Source organism: Alosa sapidissima, chromosome 1 (genome assembly GCF_018492685.1).
Source record: "Alosa sapidissima isolate fAloSap1 chromosome 1, fAloSap1.pri, whole genome shotgun sequence".
Lineage (NCBI taxonomy): Eukaryota > Metazoa > Chordata > Actinopteri > Clupeiformes > Clupeidae > Alosa > Alosa sapidissima.
Window position 1 is genome coordinate 39,358,168 of NC_055957.1, and position 22,717 is coordinate 39,380,884.

The window sequence follows — 22,717 nt, forward strand, 5'->3', positions numbered from 1 at the left end:
GGCGGAATCAGAATCACCCTCACAATGTTGTGGATCACTTAGTTAACCTGCTCTGTTTTCCTTTACTTTTTTCACCTGATCAAATGAATGTTCTTCTTGCCCTGCCCTGCCCCCCCCCAACAGATACCCATCTCTGAAGTTTTCTGTTGAGGTTGGGGTCTGGGGTTGCAGTGTTTGTGTTGTGCACGCTGGGGGATTCTGTTGACATGGTGATTTGAGTTTAGGTTACTGCCACAGCGTGCACCTTTGGTCCCAGTGGGAGGGGTCCGTGCGGAGCACAGGGTCCTTTAACTCATTTGGTCAGGCCCGCTGCACCAGAGGAATGTGGGCTGGCCGGCGGGATGTGCCCGTGCTACGGAGAGCCAGTCAGGGCTGCAGGGGCCCTCATGGACGGTGACACTCTCCCTGGAGCTTGGCTGCGCTCTCCATGACCCAGGGCACGGAGCTGTCCCACTGAATTCTTGTGGGCTCTCTTTTTGTCTCTCTCTTTTCACTGACACGCACACACACACACACACACACACACACACACACACGCGCACACACACACACACACACACACACACACACACATACATTCTCTCTCTCTATTCCACACACCCACCCTTTCTTTGTTTTCTGTTCCTATTAAAAGTTGTCTGTTTTCTCAAGACAAAAGAATCTGCCTTTGAATAGACTGGTCAGTGAATCTGAGCCAGTTTTTTTCTCTGAAGTTTTGAATGAGTGTTTGCTGACATTTTTAGTTTTTACAGGGCCAATTTACTTCCCATTACTGTAATAAATTGAAACTCTTATGTGTGTACCATGAGACGAAATAAGACACTACACTTTTGGTAGTTTTTTTAATGAGTATAATGTGTTCTTCCTATGCAAGACTGCCTATGCAAGGATTGATTCATAACCTCTGTGGAAATACCATCTCTGCTGTTTGATGTGTGGCCCATGTGAGGGGATGTGAAAGTGATCTCTGTGATCTGTTGAGGTGGGCTTCTCCTCTCCTGTGCCTGAGGAGTAAACTGCACTCTTCACCTTTGGGTGTCCTTGTAGCCCCAAAACTAGGTATAAAACAGCATCTTTGTTTTAAAGTGTATGATATGTGTATTCAATTGAAAGTAGCTCTGCTCCAAGACACAGCAGGGTATAAAGGCTTTTATAACATCCTTCATGTATCCGCAAGAAATTACAAGGTACTATTTTTTTTCTTGAAGCAAGTTCCCTCTTGAAAGGTTGATTCATACTCATAGAGGGTTTGGAAGAGGCTAAATTACTGGGGTTATGAAAGGCATACGCTTTGGGTGTCTGATGTGTTTTTTTTTTGTTTTTTTTTACTTTGTGCTTGATAAAAACAAGCGTACAAACAGAGTGGTTAGTGCTGACGCACATCCCACCTCAAATGCTTAGTGTTTTGCAGTCGAAACCATCATGTCTAGTAAGTCCCATACACTTGTAGTTACCATGGTAATAACCTTGATTGATAATAAACAGTCTCAGACCCCAAAAGGTATTCCTGTGCCCAGAAGCTACATTACTTGCTAACAAATGCATTGGCCTGCCAGTCATACCTGTCTCTGTAAGACACGTTTGTATTTCGACACCACTTGCTAATGCTGTTCTTGGCAGTGCATGATTTACGAGGTGTTTGGTGATGTGCGTCCCTTTGGGAAGGCCTGCGCTTCACACTGGCTCATGCAAGGGGCGGCTCTTCTGTGGAGGTGTCTGAAGGGGTACGAGTGACAGCTTCTTTAAACTGCATCTTTCTTGAAGAAGAAGAAGAAAAATTGAGCTTTTGCCTTTATTCAGATAGGAAAGTGTCAGATAGGAAAGTGAAGAGTAACAGGAAGCGAGGGGCATAGGGAAATAACTGCTGGTTGGATTTGAACCCAGGGCCCCGTGGACACTGGAACCCGAATGGGTTATGGATGCTGCAGCCACTTGCGCCACAGCGACCTTGCAAACTGCATCTTCTGCACCGCCCTGGTGCTTTACCCTGGCTTCACCGTACTCTTATGTCCAGAGGAACTGACCCACTCTCAGATCCTCTGTTGGCGTGGTCTGAGATTATGGCAAAATGCAGTTGGTATTTGAGTTTGACAGCAAATCAGATTACAACTTACCACTCCATGCTTATAAACCGGTTAAAATAACGCATGCGGCAGTCTGAGCCACTTCATTTGTTTCACGTTTAAAGATCCAGGACTGTATAGATAGAGTTTATTTGGAATGCAAATGGACAGATAGAAAAGCATCAAGAGCAATCTGGCAAGTAGACAACAGTTGACAAAAAAGTTCACTAGAATCACAGTATGCACCAGAGAGCTTTCATCATGCCTTCCCACTTCATTTTGTACTACTGATAAGCTGAGCAGAATTTTTAATATTGCCATTCATTTGGTTGTTCTTTACTTGAAATGACTCAATCAAACTGAGGCAATTTGCCTGTGCAAGTGCCCGGTCTTCCACTAACCATGAAGAAAAAGAAAACAAGACTAGACTTTCAGAGGGAGAGAGTTACAGAATGGGAAAGGGGAATGAGTTCAAGAGGGTCCATTGTGAGCAGGCTGGAAGATGAGTAGGAGCGTGGAGCAACTTGTTCATCCATTGTCTTGCAGGGTGCAGAGAAAGTGTGTGTGGGTTTGCATGTGTGTGTATGGTGTACGTGTGTGTTATAGACTGAGAGGGAATGCTGTGGCGCACAATGTTTCTTTTCAGGCTGTCTGTGAAGCAGCCCCCGTTGAATGAGGGCACTCCGAGCGAAGAGAATTCCAGCCTGGCTTAGGAGCTTTGTGCAGTGTGCAGGGCACTGGGCTGGACTCCTCTACCCACAACCGTGCTTTCTCCAGATGACCGCAGACCCGTGGAGTTGGACAATGATGCACCCAGGCCTTCTGCTCTCTTCATTGGCCTCCTGCTCCATATGTCCGGGCTTAATTGTCCCACGTTCAACCTCATGAAAGAACAGTGGAAACTGGTTTGGGCACTTTGTTGCCCAACTCTGATGCGTTTGTGAAAGATTTGCCCAATCTCTACACAAAGCATAAAATGCCACTTTGGAAAATTTGAACCTCAGAGAAAATGACATCACAGAAAAGAATACTGGAAAGTGTTTTATCACTTCCGGCAGGCTGCCTCTCACTTGCTCTTGTGACTCCATCTCAGATTGAAAGTAAAATTATTGGACTTTGCACTTGATGTACAGTAGCACTTAAATTCTTGGTGGTTCACCAATGCAGATTTTTGTTCAGATGGGGAACATATCACAGGAATAGGTCCTAAAAGACTGAACCATGTGAACTCAAAACTAAAATAGTACAGTGCTGCCATCTAGAGGTGTGGCATGAGAACTCATCACAACCCTCTAGTTTGTACTGACACTGTGAGGTTCAGGTTACCGTAGATATGTGCATTGTGCATTGATGATGTTACACTGTGAGGTAGGGTGTTGAGTGGCAGAGGTAGTCACCAGGACAAGATGGTTCTAGTACGAAGAAGAAATATATATTTTAATATTTTTTCTTCGTACTGGAACCTTCTTGTCCTGGTGACTACCTCTGCTGTTCAAGACCCTACCTCACATACACACTGGGAACTTTGTTTTTCAATTTTAGTTGGTTTTGCCTGTCTAGACAACTATAAAATGGACAGGACTCTGTGGTGTCGACTGTAACATTGCAGTCTGTTTAGTCATCAAAATAGTATTTGTAGATTGTGTATGGGAACATTAAACACTCTGTCAATTGATTAATGTCCTGTGAAACTGATGGTTTTGGTTGTTCGGGTGACTCGATCTCTGATCACAGCAGATGTTTGTGTCTGCATTTTGTTTCTGTAGTGAAATTGGATAGAGGATGGCCCCGTACGTGGTCTGGCATGCTATGTTGCTTGGACGTAGGATGCTGACTGTACGGGGAATGGAGAGAGGAATCCAGGCACATACTAGAGTAACCATCTCCTTGCCGGTGACACACGCCATCTCCATCTCCCCCTTCTCCTGCGCTGGTTCCGTCTCCTCTTCCTATGTTCTTCTCCTGCGCTGGTTCCGTCTCCTCTTCCTGTGTTCTTCTCCTGCGTTGGTTCCGTCTCCTCTTCCTGTGTTTTTCTCCTGCGCTGGTTCCTGTGTTCTAATCCTGCGTTGGTTCCGTCTCCTCTTCCTGTGTTCTTCTCCTGCGTTGGTTCCGTCTCCTCTTCCTGTGTTTTTCTCCTGCGCTGGTTCCTGTGTTCTTCTCCTGCGTTGGTTCCGTCTCCTCTTCCTGTGTTCTCCTGCACTGGATCCGTCTTCTCTTCCTGAGTTCTTTTCTCCTTTAAGAGATGCCACACTGCAGCGTCTGTGAGCTCATCACATGCCGTCTCCATGACTACGAGCACTGTGGCGGCTCGGCAGAGAAATAAAAGGGCTGGTGTAAAGCACCCACCCCGCCTCCACACACACACACACACACACACACACAACTACACACACACTCACACACACACACACATACACACACACACTCACACACACACACACACACACACACATACACACACACACACACACACACACACACACACACACACACACACACACACACACATACACACACACACACACACACACACACACACACACACACATACACACACACACACACACACACACACACACACACACACACACTCACACACACACACACACATACACACACACAACTACACACACACACACACACACACACACACACACACACACACACTCACACACACACACACACACACACACACAACTACACACACACACACACACACACACTCACACACACACACACACACACACAACTACACACACACACACACACACACACAACTACACACACACATACACACACACACACACACACACACACACACCTCACCGCTCACCCTTTTTTTCTTCTTTTTGGGTATGAATGAAGTAGAGCAGCTTTGACACAGCCAAGCCCCTCCTCTTTACTGCCCCAACCAATCCAGGCGCCCCCGCCCCCGCCCCCCACCCCCTCCACTCACACCTCCCCAGCTCGCGCTAGCGAGCATCACGGGCCGCACTAGGAGACAATGCGGGTGAGCACATTAGTAGGGATCCCCGCAGCTCCATTGTGAGCTGGCTCACTCTCCCACTGCAAATCCACTTATGGGGGATCATCCCAAATAAACGGCACTCTTTTGGAAGGCCCCTCACTCACGAGGGTGAAACCCGTGTTGGGGGTGCTGTCGGAAAGAAGAAGAACAAAAACAGGATTGTGTGCAGTGCCTCTGTGCTTGAGTTGGACTTTTGTGGGATTTTGTGGGATACAGGTGACACCAGTGATTTCTTCTGCCATATTTTTTTTTCTATCCCTCATCTGTTTTTGAAGCAGTCTTCCAAATGTTACTGTGATGATGACTTCATTGTATGGCAGCTTGGCCATCTCAGGCAATCTTCCAATAAATGATTAGTGTATGATCTCCCATAGGGCGGCTGGAACAGTCTAAATGTTGAACTGTATGCATGCAGTCATCCTTCTCGTCTACACCAACATGTGAGCAGGAGTCACGTGTGCACTGTTTCAATTACACCAGCAGGAGTGGGTGCACTACCATTTTCACCCACAAGGCGGCATACCGTGGCCACTTACAGCATGTGCCTATGCAGCCCCAGTGGGCTTTGCACCTCAACACACATCTGCATTTGGAATTAGCAGTGCCAGTTGTGCACTGTTATGTTGCAAGTGCACATCGTTCTCATGTAAAAATGTGGCGTCGACGTCAGGTACAGCTCATCCACACTGTCAAGTACACTATTGGCCCTTCTGTGCCATATGACAGTAGTTTTATTATTTTTTTTGGTGTAGCTCAAACCGCCTGTCCGAAGGCTTCCAGCAACACATTTGCTGGCTTCTTTTAGCATCAATCATCAGAGGTAGCATGGATACCCCGGCAATATGTGTCAAAGCGGGCACCACTTCATTTCTAGAAGGCTCTTCTGTGGGTGTAGCGTGCTCCCACTCTGATCTAAAGGCATGCTGTGTGTAGATATAGAAAGGTGCTTCTCGCTTTGAATTGTGCCAATATGCTTCACACTCTCACTACCTTGTTCTGATGATTTGTGTCACATGGGCAACCTGCTTCTCAGCCCTCTGCATATTCTGCTCATGCTGTTATATATTTTCTTTTTGTCTCGATGTTTATGTTTTGTTCTAGTTTTTGACTTTGAATTAATAGTCATCGTGTCCCCCTCATACACAGGTTTTGGATTTTCTTCTCATTGTCATCACTATGATATCTAGATTTAAGTAAGCTGACACATTTTCAAGGTATTTGGTATAGGGGCCCAGTGAGAGTGTGTCAGAGAGAAGGAGGAAATAGCAGAGATGGTAACCGCTTGTGAATATTGTGTGTGTATGTATGGGTGTGTGTGTGTGTGTGTGTGTGTGTGTGTGTGTCCAGTGGAAAGGTATAGCATAGCCTAAGGATGAAACATTTACATTTTATATTGTTACATTTTGGAGCAGTTCAAATTAAGAGTTTAACTTTAGCTAAAATTGCAAGATACGGCTTTCGACCAATGCTCTGACCATTGGTCTAGTTCTATGGCCTTGTTTTACTAATGGAGCAAAACGATTTATTTAGTGCCCGTCAACATAAATGTTTCGATTTACCTCACATATCAGGTCACTCTTTAAATATTTGAAGACTATTTTCAATATTATAAAAGTGATTCAAATGGAAATGTTTAATTATGTAATTTCTGCACAGGATGGATTTCTGAGATTGTTGTTATCTCCCCTGAGGGACAAACAAAATGTATACGACGCCATTTATGTATATGACGGCATTGATAATGATACCCGGCACACCGTCGGGCTAGGCTACTCTCCTCAGTTGTCCTCTGCGGTGTACAGAGATTGCAGGCCAGATTCACAAGGCTTGTGATTGTAGTAGATGCCCTATGGGGAACTTGTGGGATACTTTTTTATTTGTAAAATAGTCAATTGTTGTTCCACTCTGCTTTTCGCAATCTTAAGTTACCTTTTGCTCTTTATGTAAACTGACATTGACCATTGCAGAGGATCATTTGACTGCATCTATAGCTATGGACTCCCGTAGTCATCTGATTGATGATTAGATGGCTTAACTGGGTTGTTTTTATGTGTCTCTATGTGCAACTGCTGGCTACTTCTTTCTCTCTCTCTCTTTGTGTGTGTGTGTGTGTGTGTGGGGGGGGGGGGGGGGGGGGGTGGGTGGACTTGTACTTGTGTTTGTGTACAGTATGTGCGTGCGAACAGACACTGTTAATTTCTATAGGCTTACTGGCCTTAATCGTTAAAGCTAAAGCACTCAGAAGGTGTATGTGTGGACTCCACCACAGACACTGACCCGTTTGGCCATGGCTTCTCCTAGCAGAATGCACAATTGGTGTCCTTTTTTTTCCATCTGATGGAGTGTGGTGACATCAAAAGAACCCATGTTAATTCACTCTTGGCAATGGGTTCAGGGGTCCCTGTACCGTAACACCCTTATTGTTATGTCCCTTGTTGTGCCTCTCTGAAATCAAAGTCACATTCTCGTCAGAAAAGCTGGTCTTGTACAAATTGAAGGGGTTGTGGGAGGGATTGAGTGAGAAAGCTTTGTCGCTGCCACACGCCCCCATTCCGTGACCTCTGACCCTATAAGCCTTTACCCCCACTTAACTTACCCTTAGAGTTAACTGACCCAGGAGGAGCTCTCCAGCAGAAGCACAGGCAGCACTGAGTTGACCTGGATCAGGTCAGGTCAGATCTCTCGTCCCTTGTGCAGTTCTACAGTAAGCCAGTGATTAGATCAAGTTCTGCTTCCTGGAGACAAACCTTACAGACGTCCAAGTAATCATTGGATTTGGGTTCACAGTATCAGAAGTTGAAGGACAACTTTCTCTCAACTTTGTCGTGTTAGTTACGGACTTATGGAGTTACGGATTTATGGAGTTACGAAGTTATGGAGTTATGGAGTTACGGAGCTAAGATGTGTTCCTTAGTGTTTACGTTTGTGTTCAAGTTGGATTTTGGTGGTGAAAGAAAGACAGTTTGATGTCATCATTTAAGAACAGAAGGGCAGTTCCAGCGTTATGGATGTGACAATTGGACTCATATTGGTAAACAAAATGCCTTAAAGTGGGGGCAAAATTAGTATCAGTGAATTGCTTTGCATAACTTTTAATGTAACCTATGATATATGTACCATGAAGGAGACTTGAATGAACACAAAAAGTGTGTTTTTGAAACTATGCGTCATTTTCGTAATGCATTATGTAGGAAAAACTGGCGTTATGGATGTGACGGTTTCACGTTATGGATGTGACGTGTCTGAACCAGTCCTCGACAAACTACATAAAACACATAATTAAGTAGTGAATTTTGATATGAAACAATTTAAATAGTAATCATGAAAAACTAGCGATGAAATTATTGCTTCCTCAGTGCCCACTAATATCCACAGGAAGAATCAGGACAACAAGTCATTTAAAATATAAAAAAGAAATGTATTTTTTTCTTTTACCGTCATCAATTTTGGTCAGTGATTCCCGGGTCACTGAAACACCAGGGAACATGAAACTTGGTGGCCACTCCCCTAAATAACTAGCCCTACCTAAACCGTTGCACCCAAGATGACAAAATATTTATGGTATGTTAGTCTCAAGAGCCCGCATGAACCTAACCCATACCCACTCATTTGTGATTTGCACACATGAAGTACATGCACGCGCACGTGCACACACACACATGCACACACACGCACATGCGCACACACACACACACACACACACACACGCACGCACAGTCGCACACATACAGACAGGCAAGCACACACACACATAAACACATACAGACAGGCAAGCACACACACACACACACACACACATGTACAAACACCCACCCACATGAATGCAGACACATAAACACACACACACAGGCACGCATACGCATGTGGGCATGCAAACACATACGCACACAAACACACACACACACACACATAAACACACAAACACAGGCACGCATACGCACATGCACACACACAGACACACACACACACACACACACACACTTATGCGGTACATCTAGTTTATTGCTGCCCTTACTCATGTTACTCTGTGGGTATTAGCTACAGAGGACCTGACACTTCAAATGCTGTCATATCGCGTCACATTTAAAATTAAACTGTGTTAAGCAGTTGGCAGTCGGCAGGCTGAACAGATCTGCAACATAAGGAGGTTGCTATGTTAACTCCAGCTGCAAAGTCAGCCATCTTCACCAGCTAACACGATAATCCAGTTACTGTACAACATTAGTATGACAGTTACAGGAAGATAATCGCTCAGATTTTCGTTATTAGGCCACTTGAAAATAGGCTATGGCTAGGCTAATCACTGGAGGTATTTTAATATTATGTTTGTTTTGCTAATGGTTAGGCAAGGCCTCCCTGTGGTTTTGATCAACCTAATAATCTTTGAAATGTCAATTGTAAACACTAAGTTGAAATGCGTTGAAACTGACATGCCACCAGAACAGACGTTTTATCGGCTTTGAGGTATAATAAAGTCCCCAGTCTTGTAAATTCACATTATGTAACATCCATAACGTCACATCCATAACGCACCATTAAAGGTTTTAAAAGTAAGAAAGGGGCACAATTTGGTCATCACACTTTACATTGATATAAATCAGCTTTGCACAGACACTATGGGCGTTGTCGCATCAACACTGTATGTGTAGCATAAACTTTTCCTATAAAACGTTATGGATGTGACATGGCCATGGAACTTGCTGACTTAAAAACAAAAGCCTTACAAATGTAAGGAGTTGTGCTCTTAAAGGTGCCATATGTAATGTCCGGCAAAAAATCAATTCATACTCCACATTCCATAAAAGATGGGGGCAGTATACCTCCAGAAAGTGAGTTGGTCTACCCTAGAGTAACAACCCAGACACGTGTATTGCAGTTTGGCTGGCGGTTATGTTGCCCGCATACCGCCTCCCATGGCCGAAACTGGTATTATGACGCCTGTCGGGCTGTGGCTAGTAAATTAGCATGCTAATTCAGGTTGATATCTCTGCAGCACTATACCTTGTCATTTTTTTAATGACATCATCGCCATTATTTCTTCTCATTCTTTTGATGCGTGTAGCTCATTTTTTGGATATTTTTACCTCAATTCTTACACATGGCACCTTTAAAGGCAAGCTGAGCATAGACATTGCTCTACCATTCCCTTGTCAATCTGGAATTTGTCAAATGACACAATTTGTTTGAACATTGGGTCCATTTATCCACTTTTGAAATATGTATAATATTACCATGTAAAAAAAGTTGTTTCTGTATGGTTGCACACCATATTTATGATGTAAAAAGAGTGTCATTCTCCATCAAATTCAATCAGATCAGTTACAAACAATAAAATATAGACCTAAATGAAGATTTTAACAACAGTTCTATTTGCGTATGCACAACTTTTTTTCCATGGTAAGGATGACCTTTGCATGGAATTGCCCAGAAGTAAATTTGAGTTACCATGGATGTGCCATTGCTATAAAGGATGAGCCTGGTTAGAGATAGGATAAGGGCAATGATCATAGTCGGTAACTTGCAGTGATGCTTGTTTTTGTTTTCATTGATGCTTCACTGTTTCCCTGTCTCTCTGTCAGTGAGGGAGTGTAATAGCCTGGCGGGCCATCCTATCATTGAAATGTATAGTCTGGAATCGAACCATTCACCTCGCTTAATCTAAGGGGCGGGCAGAGAATTGTCTTTCAAACTGCCTAGGCATGCAATAGGCCAGCGCTAGGACCATATCCATATCCGGTCGGCAAAACGGCAAATACAATCTTCTTCGAAAGGAATTACTTAAGTGCATTGTGTTGCTCAACTTTCAAAAAAAAAAAAAGTCCAACTCCTCCAAAGTTGACGCCAACGCCGATTCAAACAACCGCTCTTCGTTCGCCATAGCCACCTTCCTTGTTGTTCACCGCTGCAGGACTGTCGTTATCCTGTTAAGCCTGCCTTAAGACTCTCTAACAAAATAGAGCGCTGTGATTGGATGACGTCCACGGCGTCAGCCAATAGAAATCCATATGGTTTGATACTAGACGTACAGGCTGAGCAAATTAATTTGCCGCCGTTAGGGTGCGTCTAGATTTCTAGGCTAGGAGTGTAAGGCAGTGGCTAAAAATTGCTTGGTTTGAGTGTTAACCCTTAGAACCCGATTGATTGTCAAAAAACACACCCTTTCTTCTCAGTTACATTGCTCCGGAACTGTTCATTGCAGTGAGATGCGTGACAGAGCATTGCGTGACAGAGCAGAAGTGGGGCTTTCCAACGAGACTACACACTTGTCTGTACGATCAAGTATGAAAATGAAAAAAAAATCATTAAAAAAAAATCTAATTGCAACATGTTTACCGTCTATACTTCTCTGCGAATTCGCGAACCAGTGATCACATGGATATGGCAAGCATATCAGATGAAAGAGGGGACACAGGGCTATCCATTGGTACCATGGTTATCGATCCTTCTGGCTTATAAAAACAGACGAAGTGACTGCAAAATAATAACGTCATGTACACAAACCAACGCTGCACAACCCATTACTCGCGAAGCCGTGATCGGATAGATATGCCATGCATGTCAGATGAAAGAGGACACTCAGAGGACACTCAGATACCAAGTACATCCTTCTGGGTCATAAAACAGACGAAGTGACAACAAAATAATAACTTCATATAGCTGGACTTACCCCACGTTTTTGTCTGTTCTTGTGGCAAAGCATGTTTATAATCCAACGCTATCCTGTGTTTCTCTATGGCAAAGCATGTTCATAATCCGGTTTTGAGATCCTAGCAAATTCCTGCATGGCATCCAATTCAAGGCTCACATTGCATCCCAATTTGTTCAACAAAGAAATACCTTTTTTGCCTTTACTTTGTTCATGGCAATCCAGTAAAAAGTTGACAATCATTATGAGTGCATACACCATAGGCACGCAGGCTAACACACAACCTCGGGTCAAGTCAGGTCAGATCAGTTCGTGTCACAGATATGGAGCGCAGAAAGGTCATTTTTCATCACTAAATTAAAAAATTGCATTTATTTCACACACCACATATTTCTGTAAATTGCTCAGCCCCAGAGTATCCCTCCAACATGGCAATTATATTGCCCGATTCAGGACAGTCTGCCCTACACACACATGAAATGCATGTAGAGCTATGAGCTTGCTGTGGTGAGATACATGTCAAAATATAATCATTTTTGTAATACGCTTTTTATATTTTAATTCTTTAAAAATCAGAATAAAATCAATGCTAGTACGAATACATGAAATGATGGCAGATCTGGATAGCCTAGACTCTGCTGAAAAGGACAATACATAATATGTATGTGTGGAACTCACAATGACCAGAATAAATCCTTATGAATAAAGGTAGTGAAAATGCCCTAAAAACAGCTTAGGGTTCTAAGGGTTAATCTAGCAGCCACACTGTTATAGGATGGGCTAGTGGCCAGAGGGGAACTTGGGCAAGGGAAGTATGGTATGTGTGTGTGTGTGTGTGTGTGTGTGTGTGTGTGTGTGTGTGTGTGTGTGTGTGTGTGTGTGTGTGTGTGCGTGTGTGTGTGTCTGCATGAATGTGTATCAGTGTGTGTGTGTGTGTGTGTGTGGGGGGGGGGGGGGGTGCTTTACATTATAATATGCTGCCCAACAAGATCAGCCAACACTGCCTGATTTTGGAAGCTGACTTTCTTTTAGAAGGAGAGAGAGAAGAGAGAGAGAGAGAGAGTTTGGACAGTTGAAAACATGAGAAAAAAACTACTGGGACAAATCATAGGTACGTAGATGCAGCAGGCAGGGATGAAGGGGTTAAAAGAAAACACTTAGCAGTCCCAGGTACAGCTCGTCAGTCCAACCCCTCCGAACCTCTTTAGTAATTTGCTTTTTTATTTATGTTCTTGTCCTTTCCTCCTCTCTCTTTTGTTACTATTTCTTCTTCTACCCCTCAGTTGTGAAATCTGCATATTCTCTCTTTCACTCGCTTCTCTCTCTTTTGCTCTTTCTCTCTCTCTCTCTCTCACTCTTTCTCACTGTCTCTCATGGCTCTACCACGTAGAAACGGACACACGCACGCTCACGCAGAATCTTGCGCGGCAGGCAGACACGCGCACGCTCGCTCACACACGCTTTCTCTCACACACGCACTCACGCTCTCTCTCTCTCTCTGCCTCCCTCTCTCTCTCACTCTCTTTCTCACTCACACACATTCACACACACACACACACACACACACACACACGCACACACACACCCTTTCTGAAGGTGCTGGTAGCAGCAGCGGCAGCAGCAGCAGCACTGGCAAGCAATAGCAAAGGCAGCTTATCAGCACTAGCGGTAGCAGCGTTAGCGTGGAGGAGAGGAGAAGAGACATTTCAATCGGGGGATGCTGTGCCGTCGATGAAAAGGAGGGGGAAAAAAGCAGCTGCCGTCCTTCCTGATTATTCCTCCCTCTTTGGATTTGCCCGAGACGAGAGACGGATCTGTAATCTTTCCACTTGCCGTGCATTCGATTTTTTTCTCCTTCTCCTCCGGCTGCTCTCTCTATCTCTCTTTTTTTCTCTCTCTCTTGCGCTCGGTGGGCTCTCTTTCTGCTGCCATCCCCCGGCTTGCGTGTCGTCGTTTGTCTAGAACGGAGGTTGCCTGGCGATCGGAGGAGGAGGAGGAGGAGGTGGGGGGAGAAATCGACACACAGGCTTCTCTGTCGACAGCGGTGTGTGCCGGAGTGCCTGCTTGGAGGTCACAGGAGAGACCGCCGCCTCCTTTTCTCTTTTTTACCCTCTTGATATATTTTTTTGTATTTTTGGCTGGAGGGGGGTGCTTTTGTCTCCCCGTGCACCCGTAGCTGAATTGAGCCATTGTTGGAAGGGCAGGCCTCGCTGTCTTTCTCCTCTCTCTCCCTCTCTCCCTTTCTCTCTCTCTCTCTCTCTCTCTCTCTCCCTCCTCACTCTAACCTCTCCCTCATTCTCCAATTCGCATCCAACCTCCCTCTCTCCTCATCACCAGGTTTTCCATTTCCCTCTCCCATCCCTCCCCCTGTATATCCATCCTTTCGTTGAAAGGAGAGGGGGGAAAAAAAACCTTTTTCTCCGTAACTGGAAAGCCGCTCGCGGAAGCTTTTTCCTGGATCATCTTTAACCTTCCCTCCCAGCTCTCTCCCAGTCCCTTCCCTCTCTCCCTCTCTCTACCTCCATCCGTCCTTCCTCCCCACCCCCTGTAACGCTGTAGTGGAGCGTTATGAGCGCACGGTGGCGTATGAATGGGGCACCTGGCTGCGGTCGCGCAGGGCTGAGCTCCAGTGAAGGGTGATGCCTGCGGGGAGTGCCGGCTTCTCTCCCCCGAGCACACAGCAGCAGCAGCGGCGCCGGTGCAGGAGACCCCCACCCCGGCCAGCGCCTCCCCCATCCGATCCCGGTCCTGCCTCCAGCGCCATCACCACTGCCCCCTGAGCCCAGGCTCTGAGGCGGCAGCCAGGCGGGCAGGCGGGCATTTGCTTGTTCTGTTTGTGTGTCTGAGTGTGTCTGTGTGTGTCTGTGTTTGTGTCCGCAGACGTGTGTGTGAGTGTGTGTGTGTGTGTGTGTGTGAGTGTGTGTGTGTGTGTGTGTGTGTGTGTGTGTGTGTGAGCGTGTGTGTGAGTGTGTGTGTGAGTGTGTGTGTGTGTGTGTGTGTGTTTGTGTGTAAGTGTGTGTATGTGTGCGTGCGTCGCGCTGGCTCACGCCATGTCTTTGGCCTGCTGATCCCTCACCCGGGGCACCCCCTGCCAATGTGCGGGAGGGACTGAGCCTGAGGTAGCCCCCCCCCTCCCCCCTCCTTCTCCTCTCCTCCCTTTACCTTTCCTTCCCTCCTCCCTCCTCCTCCCCTCTCCCACCTCTAACTGCCCCGCGCTTGGCACCCTCCTGCCCCCACCTACCAACCCTCCGGCCTCGCCATGAAGAAGACCCGGAGCACCAACCTGCGCCGGGCCTGGCCTAGCGCCGAGTTCGCTGAGCGCCCCCCCGAGAGGACGCGCTCTCGCAGTGAGAAGGACTACCGCCACCACAAGCACTTCCCCCCGCCGCCTCCCCCCCCTCACATATCCCCCTCGCCACGGGGCTACATGACACCAGGTGGGTCTCCTCCTCCCCATGCGCACCACGAACAGGACAGACAAGCCTGACGAGTAGCGTGCTGTCATATGCTAGTTAAGGATTCTTGTCTGTTTGTCATTGCTTTTAAGTCCTTTCTGCTTGTTTGGTGATGGCAGATTATGTAAAAAGAGGTGAGAGGTGACGTAAGGTAGACTACACATCTGTCTTTGGGTGTTTGATGAATGTGTGATGTATGCGACCACTTTCAGAGCATAGCAAAGTACAGTGAGATACGAGGAAAAAACACGAGGGAAGAAGCAGGCAGGCATCCTCCATTTTGGTCCCCAGCAAGTGTAGCACAGCAGAGCAGTTGCAACGTTTCAAATGCGAATGTAAGCAGCTCGACTCCTCTGAGGCTTGCACATGCAAGAAACTGTGAGCAAGCGGAAAGTGCTAGAGAATTGCGAATTAGTTTGAAACAGCGTGTTTCTCTGGTCTTGCTTTTCTGTGAGAATGGTCAGTTATGACAGAGATGGAGGCCAAGGCTGGCACGGATGATAAGGATCTGCGGATGTTTAAATGGCGAGGTGTCGAGCCGTGATGATGAACATCTCTCTCTCTGTCTGTCTCTCTCTCACACTCACACACACATGCGCACACACAAGTAAACTCACATAGCCAGTGAAAGAACACAATGAAAGAGAGTCATGGACGGACTGGGGAAGTAGGCTAGCAGGTGTCATGAGGGTTCTCATAGGAAAGCAACATTTGAAATCAGATTTGACCTGTTTCTCCTAAAACCCCTTTAGATCACCTGTGTGTCAATTTCTCCCTCCACCTCTTCCTCCTCCTCCGATTGCCAGGCAACCTCCGTTCTAGACAAACGACGACACGCAAGCCGGGGGATGACATAAAGAGTAATAAGAATAGATTGAGTAAGAAAAAGGGTATTTTGAGTTGAACTTAAATTTGACTTTCCCCTACAAGGGGGAAAGCAATAGCTTCGATTGAATGTACAGTAATTAGATGGAAATGCACCTGCGTAAGTAAAGACCTTAATAAAATTAAATCTTCAAGGAAACATGAATAAAAGCCATAACAAAGGTTTGGACTGAGAGTTATTATCTGTATCAGCAGGGTCGGTCGGGAAACCAAAAATTCCCATGTTTTGGTAATTCCAGTACTGACAGAACTATCTTGAGTAGATTCATTAGAACTGTTTTCAATGGCCAGACTGAGCTTGGGTTAGCAAGCCAGAACATATGCCGTGTAACACCACATTTTCTTAAATTGCACCTTAATTCATTCTGACATGAATATTTCCAACAAGTAATGTGAACTAGTTAGCTCTCTGCTGAAAATAAAACAGCTTGACCAGGTTAAGTTGGTTTGCTGGTTGACCAGCTTGTTTGACCACCCTATGATGATTGACCACCTAGACCAGCAAAACTCTTGCGAAAGCATACCTTCAGCTGGCTTACCCAGTTTACAATGGTCATTTTAGCTGGTTTTGCTGGTCTTACATTGCTGGTTTAACTGGCCATGCCAGCTTATGTTGGTCATTCTAGCTAACCAGTATGACCATCTTACACCAACAATGTCAACGCCCAACCAGCTACACTAGCAAAATCAGCAATATCTGGTTTATAACACACAGTTAAATAAACATAACCCTTCGAAACCATTGTGTTCAGAAAGATAAATCTCATCTGAATTTAAAACAAATGTGTAAAATGTAACTTTCCTCCAATGGTACGCTGCTAGCATGATTCCCTCCCCTCATGACAACGGCATAGGGACGGTAACCTACATGTCAAATGAATCTATATTTGTGTCTATACAGTGATTTTTTACAGGGACTTTTTCGACTAGTCAATCATGTATAGATTAATAACCAATCAGATTGTCTGATTTTCTCACCTGACGCAACACGGCTCCAACGTTTGTCCCACAAACAAATCAAGTTGCTATGCTATTAGCAGTGGCTCTGATGGTGTGTGTTCATAGATATCAGTCACAGTTGGGCTACAGTTTTAACTAACAGTTTTTTTTATATTACCTTGCCTACTCTCTTATATGTCCATATTTATTTTATGCTGGTATCTAGACTTATTCTTGCACTGTTGGACTTACTCATTTGCACCATCACCATGACACTCACTCTCACAGAGCACCTTACCTTATGCACAGAGAATCACAGGCTCAGTCCCTGCCACAGTCATTGCAAGCATCTCATGCTAAATCACCCACTATGTGGTACTGTTTTAGACTTGATTTAGATTTAGTGTTATTTAGTATAATTTGTATTTTAGTATATTCTTTATCTTCTACTGTCCTTATTGCTTGTTGTGTTTTTTATATTATATACTTTTAATTACTTTTTCTTCTGTTAGTGAATGTTGTGTGTGATGTCTGTATGCTACTGAGACCTTGGATTTCCCCTTGGGGATCAATAAAGTATCTATCTATCTAACTGCAGCAGATCAAGTTAAAAGAAAATACTGAAACAGAAGTTGTATTTTCTTGCTGTTGCTGATCTGTGTAAGAATATCAACTGTTAACATTGAAATAATCTTATGTAAAAACATTTGGAGCACTCTGGCATTAACTTATTCCTTTAAACTCTCATGTTACGTTAGCACTACTGGAACAACAATACATTTCTCAGGAAGCTTGAAGACATGGCTAATATAAACAGTTATGTTAGGCAGTTCCCCTGCTAAATTCGTCAGTAGTTATAAACTTGCAGTGAAGTAAACCTTGTGTTAGTGTGTGAAATACCATAGCTAGCATGCTAATCATTCCTTGAAATAAACTGCTTCACTTCAACAATCATGTAACATCATTAACTTTACATTGATGACGTTTAGACAAGGACAGATAAGGAGACAGTAGAAATGTTAACATGACGCAATGCAATTAATATTTAGGAAGACAGCAGCATGTCATCTGTGTGGGAGAAACTATTTTGATTGTAAGCCTAAAGTAAATGCTCTGTTAGTGGTACACCTTCACATTTTGTATGTTTTAACTTGAGTAGTCTAATGTTAAAACAAGTCAGTAACCATAAATAATCACTAAACATTGGTTCTCTGGTATGTTAGGTTTAACCATACCACTGCAAAACCTGTAGGACATTAGCCAACAGTAGGCTAATACAGTGGGTTTGATATTGGCATATTTTTATAAAACATTGTGCTGGTAAGGGTGGTTTTTCTGCTCTTAAAGTGAAATCATGGGGTTCCGTATTTTTCGCAAAATGCGCCATGTAATTAGCCTGCTGGGAGAGTAGTAGGCCAGTTTTTGGTCATTTCACTACCCAAGCATGTTGCACAAAACCTCTAACTGGTGTACAGAGACAGACACATGCACACACACACACACACACACACACACACACACACACACACACACACACACACACACACACACAACCACATGCAATCATGCAAACCGAGTCTCATTGTCCACCCTCAATAGGCCCAAATGAGGCAGGTGATCTGGCTTTCAGCAACTTTCCAGTGCCCTGTGCAAGGCACATGGATGGGAGACACTGGCCTCTTCTGTTTGCCTGTGTGAACAAGAAATTTAAACTTGTCACTGAATGGAACCCGCTCTTTAGTTAACTTGTGTTGAGTGGGGTCTGGCAAGTATGCTAACTGGAAAAAGTTACTGTAAGTAACACCGGGCTCAAGAATTTGAGCTCTGCTTTTAAAGAGGTCCAAAAGATAAACAATGGTGTATCGGGTTTTTCCACTCAGGTTAACTAAGGTAGTTTAAAGCGATCCAATGATGGCCGTCCGACTAATAAGGCACTCACAGACGCAAGGTTCAACAGAATGCAGTTGAGTTTGTTTACTCATGAACGACAGGAGTGGAGGGAGAATAGTGAGGGCTGATCATTGATCTCAAGCTTTGATTTCTCTTTGGGCAGTGAAAACATTCTGAGAGGTGGGAGGACTGTGGGAGAAATGGGTCAGACGTGGCCGATGCAGATGGATGCCAACTGAATGGATCGTGTTGGACCGCTGTGAATGTGGTGCTGTTTGGTTTAGCACACTGATCTGCTCACCGGATTTGTTCTTTTTTTAAAAGAATTGCAAATAACATTGTAGCTTAAGCATGTTTTACTATTTTGTTGAAAACTTTTTTTCCCAGCATCAAATTCAGTTTGATGGTATCATCTGACAAAGCTGCCCTTTCCACTTGTCATCCAGGTTCACTACATAGTTTTGTGCAAACACCACAACCAGTGTGATATTGTCAAATATATGTGATATTGTCAATTATATATATAATTTAGCGAGATAGTTACCTTTTCGTTTCACAGTTGTTACCTCTACCTTTTTACCAGGATTTCACAAAAAAGACCAGCCTGATTTCTTGTGAAATTTGCTGAAAATTGGCTGAGGAAAGCACATTACATTTTGGAGCAGATCTGACTCGCAGGATGCCTAAATGTTTGTACTTTAACTTTCTATATAAAACCCTAAAACACTTTTGTTTAAAGAAACAACATATTGATTGAGCACATCTCGTCCATGCATGTACCATTACGATACCAGTTCTGAGAAGTAGACCAGCTAGTATGTCTTTACAATAATCATGAAAAATAATCAGAACATCTTAGTGTACTGATTACAGTTACTGGGTAATTGCTTTAGCCTGGCTAGCGCCACCACTTCTCAATGAGACGTGCTCTGGGAACCAAATGTTAATTTTCTCGTATTTGAAAAAAATGCCCAGATCCGTTTATTGGGTGCCACGGATGTCTATCAAATGCGTCTGTGCATAGCTCATCATCGTCTTGCTTTCCCCCTTGTTCTGTGATTGGTCCCCTATCTCAGGCGAAAATTTGCTCTATGGTCTCCAGGCTGCCTTAGCAGCGTGAATCAAATCGCGCGCAAGGCAGCATGGGAACACCCAGGCTATAATTGCTTTGTAATGAAACACAATTCTGAAAAAAATCGCTATTCACAATGTACAACTTTTTGCAAACTAGGCTACTGTTTTTGTGAGTAACTAAAGTAAATACAGCCTCAAATATGGACTTTCATTTTGTAATATATATGTATTTGTAAGGGTAAAGACCAGATGCGTATAGCTGTAACTGCAAATAGTAGCGAACTATGGACATAAGACGTAGGTAACAACAGCTAATGTATAAAAAGTAATTAAATGTTATAAGCCGCTGTTACAGGCTGATTAAAGATACATGAATGTAGGCACTCAATGACCAGGGGAAAATATAATTTATACATTCCTTCCTTCCTTCCTTCCTCCTGTGTAATGCTTCCTTCATGTGCTCCTTGAACGTCCAAATTTCCTAGTTGAGCATTTTTTCTTCCTATGTGTTGATGTGGTTTTAAGTTGGAATGAGGAAACAACATAAATGTCCCAAACAGTGTGTGTTGCTCAGAACATTTAAAGAACACTGCCGGTGCTGTTTCCACTATGTGCGTGACAATGAAGCACAAATGAAATGTATCCAGTGAGCCATGACATGAATTATTTTAAACATTTAGATTTCCTCAAAAGAATGGTCTCTAGGCACTTACAATATGGGATATGGGGACAAGCAGGTTGTAGATACTGTAGTGAAGACCCCAACTGAAGACAAAAATGTCCCCAACTCAGCAATTCAGGTATCATTGACAAAATCAAGTTTCCAACTGGTAATTAAAGAAGCACTATGCAACAATTTTAGCAAAAATTACCTTAATTATGCAGGTTGAGAGTCGTTCTGATGGTTCTACAACACTTTCTGGGTCGTTTGGTGGGTGCTTCGTCTCCCCCTATTGCTTGTCCGCGGAAAAACTGAATATGTAACTTTCTGGACCCGGTCCAGGTAAATCCGGATGTGACTCAGCGGAAGCATTCAATCGTGCCTCCAAAAGGTAGACAGATTGTAGTTCGGAGAAGACTGCAAAACGGACGCCGACGCCGGCTTTGTTGCTGTTGAAATTGTAAGTAGCCTACCCTTGGGTGAACTTCGTCTTTGTAATGTGGTTTGATAGTCTCTTGAACAATGTGTTTGCTCGACCGTTTTATTGTGAGCCCTGTATGTGTTTAGCTTGGTTTCTTGATGGCTAGCTCGCTAGCTAGTGGGGGTTTAGCGTAGCAGTCACTTGCTACCGAAGCTGCAGGGGGAGCTGTGGAGTGAAAAATGCGAGCCCAAATCAAGTGAACACCCAAAAACAGCGAAGGAATAACTAGACCTGCATAGTCTTTCTTTAAGACTTTGAGCATTCTTGTGCTCAGAATTCGGAACTAAGTCCGATAGCACAGGCCGCATAAGTCTATGTCCTAGCCCCGCCATTTGATAAGTCAATGACAGACTTACCCTACATGAGATATGAGTTGCACTAAAAACACACCATATATAAGTTGAGTGTGACAGTGCAGTGGCTACAAATTTAAAACAGTCTGTTTTCATAATTATCCACATAATATTTTCAGTCGAACTGCAGATAACTGACATGGGCTCCACTGTATTTCAATTTGCGATCATGCCATTTCCCAAGCAATGCTGATTGATTTAATACATTGAAGCATTTACGAAAGTGGAGAGTGGTGTGGGTGGCAGTGGTGTGATGTGGTCCGATGTAGTCTACAGTCTCCTGGTTTCTACTCTGCGTCAGTCGGCCAGCGTTAAATATGATCTGAGACATCAGATATGGTCTGATGTAGTCTGATGTGGATCAGGCCTCTGGTGATGGCGAGGGAGCTCAGTGCTGTCCCAGCTGCAGCACAGTGCAGGCACAGCAGAGGCTTGGGATGGAGAAATGAGGCCATGGAGGAGTGGTGCAGTGATAGCCAAGGCCTCTGTAGTAACGTGCATAGAGAAGGGAGGGAGAGAGATGGAGGGAGAGAGTGAGGGAGGGAGGGAGGGAGAAAGGGGGAGAGAGTGTGAGGGAGGGAGGGAGGGAGGGAGGGAGGCTGTGCGTGAGTAAAACCACAGTCCCCGCCTCCAGTCAGCTGTTAGAGTTGTAGAAATCACCCAGCTGCTATGATGAAGCCTGTGGGAGTGGGATAGCTCTTTCTCTCTCTCTTTCAGTGCCTGTCCTGGCCCCCTACACACACACAAACACACACACACACAGTCCCTTTTGCACACACATGCAACTAACACACACTCTCATCCATGCGCACACAATCTCTCACACATGGTCCCTTTGTACCTTTCATCTGCTCACTCAACACACACACTCACTTTCTCTCCTTCTCTCCCAACCACACACACACACACACACACACACACACACACACACACACACACACTCGCACAAGCACACACACTTACACACTCTACACACTGATGCTAAAAATATTCACCCACATTCTGGACATCCCAGATGCTGACATCACTAACCCCACTCACATCAGGATTTAAAACGGATGATTGAAAAAAGAGAGAGAGAGGAAGGAGAAGAGCCAGGGAAATGGGGCTGCACACAGCCTTGCTGTGCTGGCTATGGTAACAGAAAGACCTGATAGCCCCTCCACTGAGACCACCCAGACGGCCATCTTTGAACGCTGCACACAATCTGTCTCTGCAGTGAGATGTTTGGCTCTGAGTTGT

At 44.6% G+C, this 22,717-nt stretch overlaps 1 protein-coding gene across 2 annotated transcripts in view; it reads left to right on the forward strand.

The window, feature by feature from the left end:
* Positions 1 to 22,717, forward strand: part of stox2a (storkhead box 2a) — a 78,133-nt gene that overhangs the window by 16,825 nt on the left and 38,591 nt on the right. Inside the window, exon 1 of one of the 2 annotated variants that reach the window (XM_042104505.1) lies at positions 14,699 to 15,174. The exons of the other annotated variant lie outside the window; for it this stretch is intronic. Within the exon in view, the coding sequence (XP_041960439.1) occupies positions 14,997 to 15,174 (178 nt within the window). The 5' untranslated portion in view covers positions 14,699 to 14,996. Of the gene's footprint in view, positions 1 to 14,698; positions 15,175 to 22,717 lie in introns of those variants that run through there. 2 annotated transcript variants of the gene reach the window in all.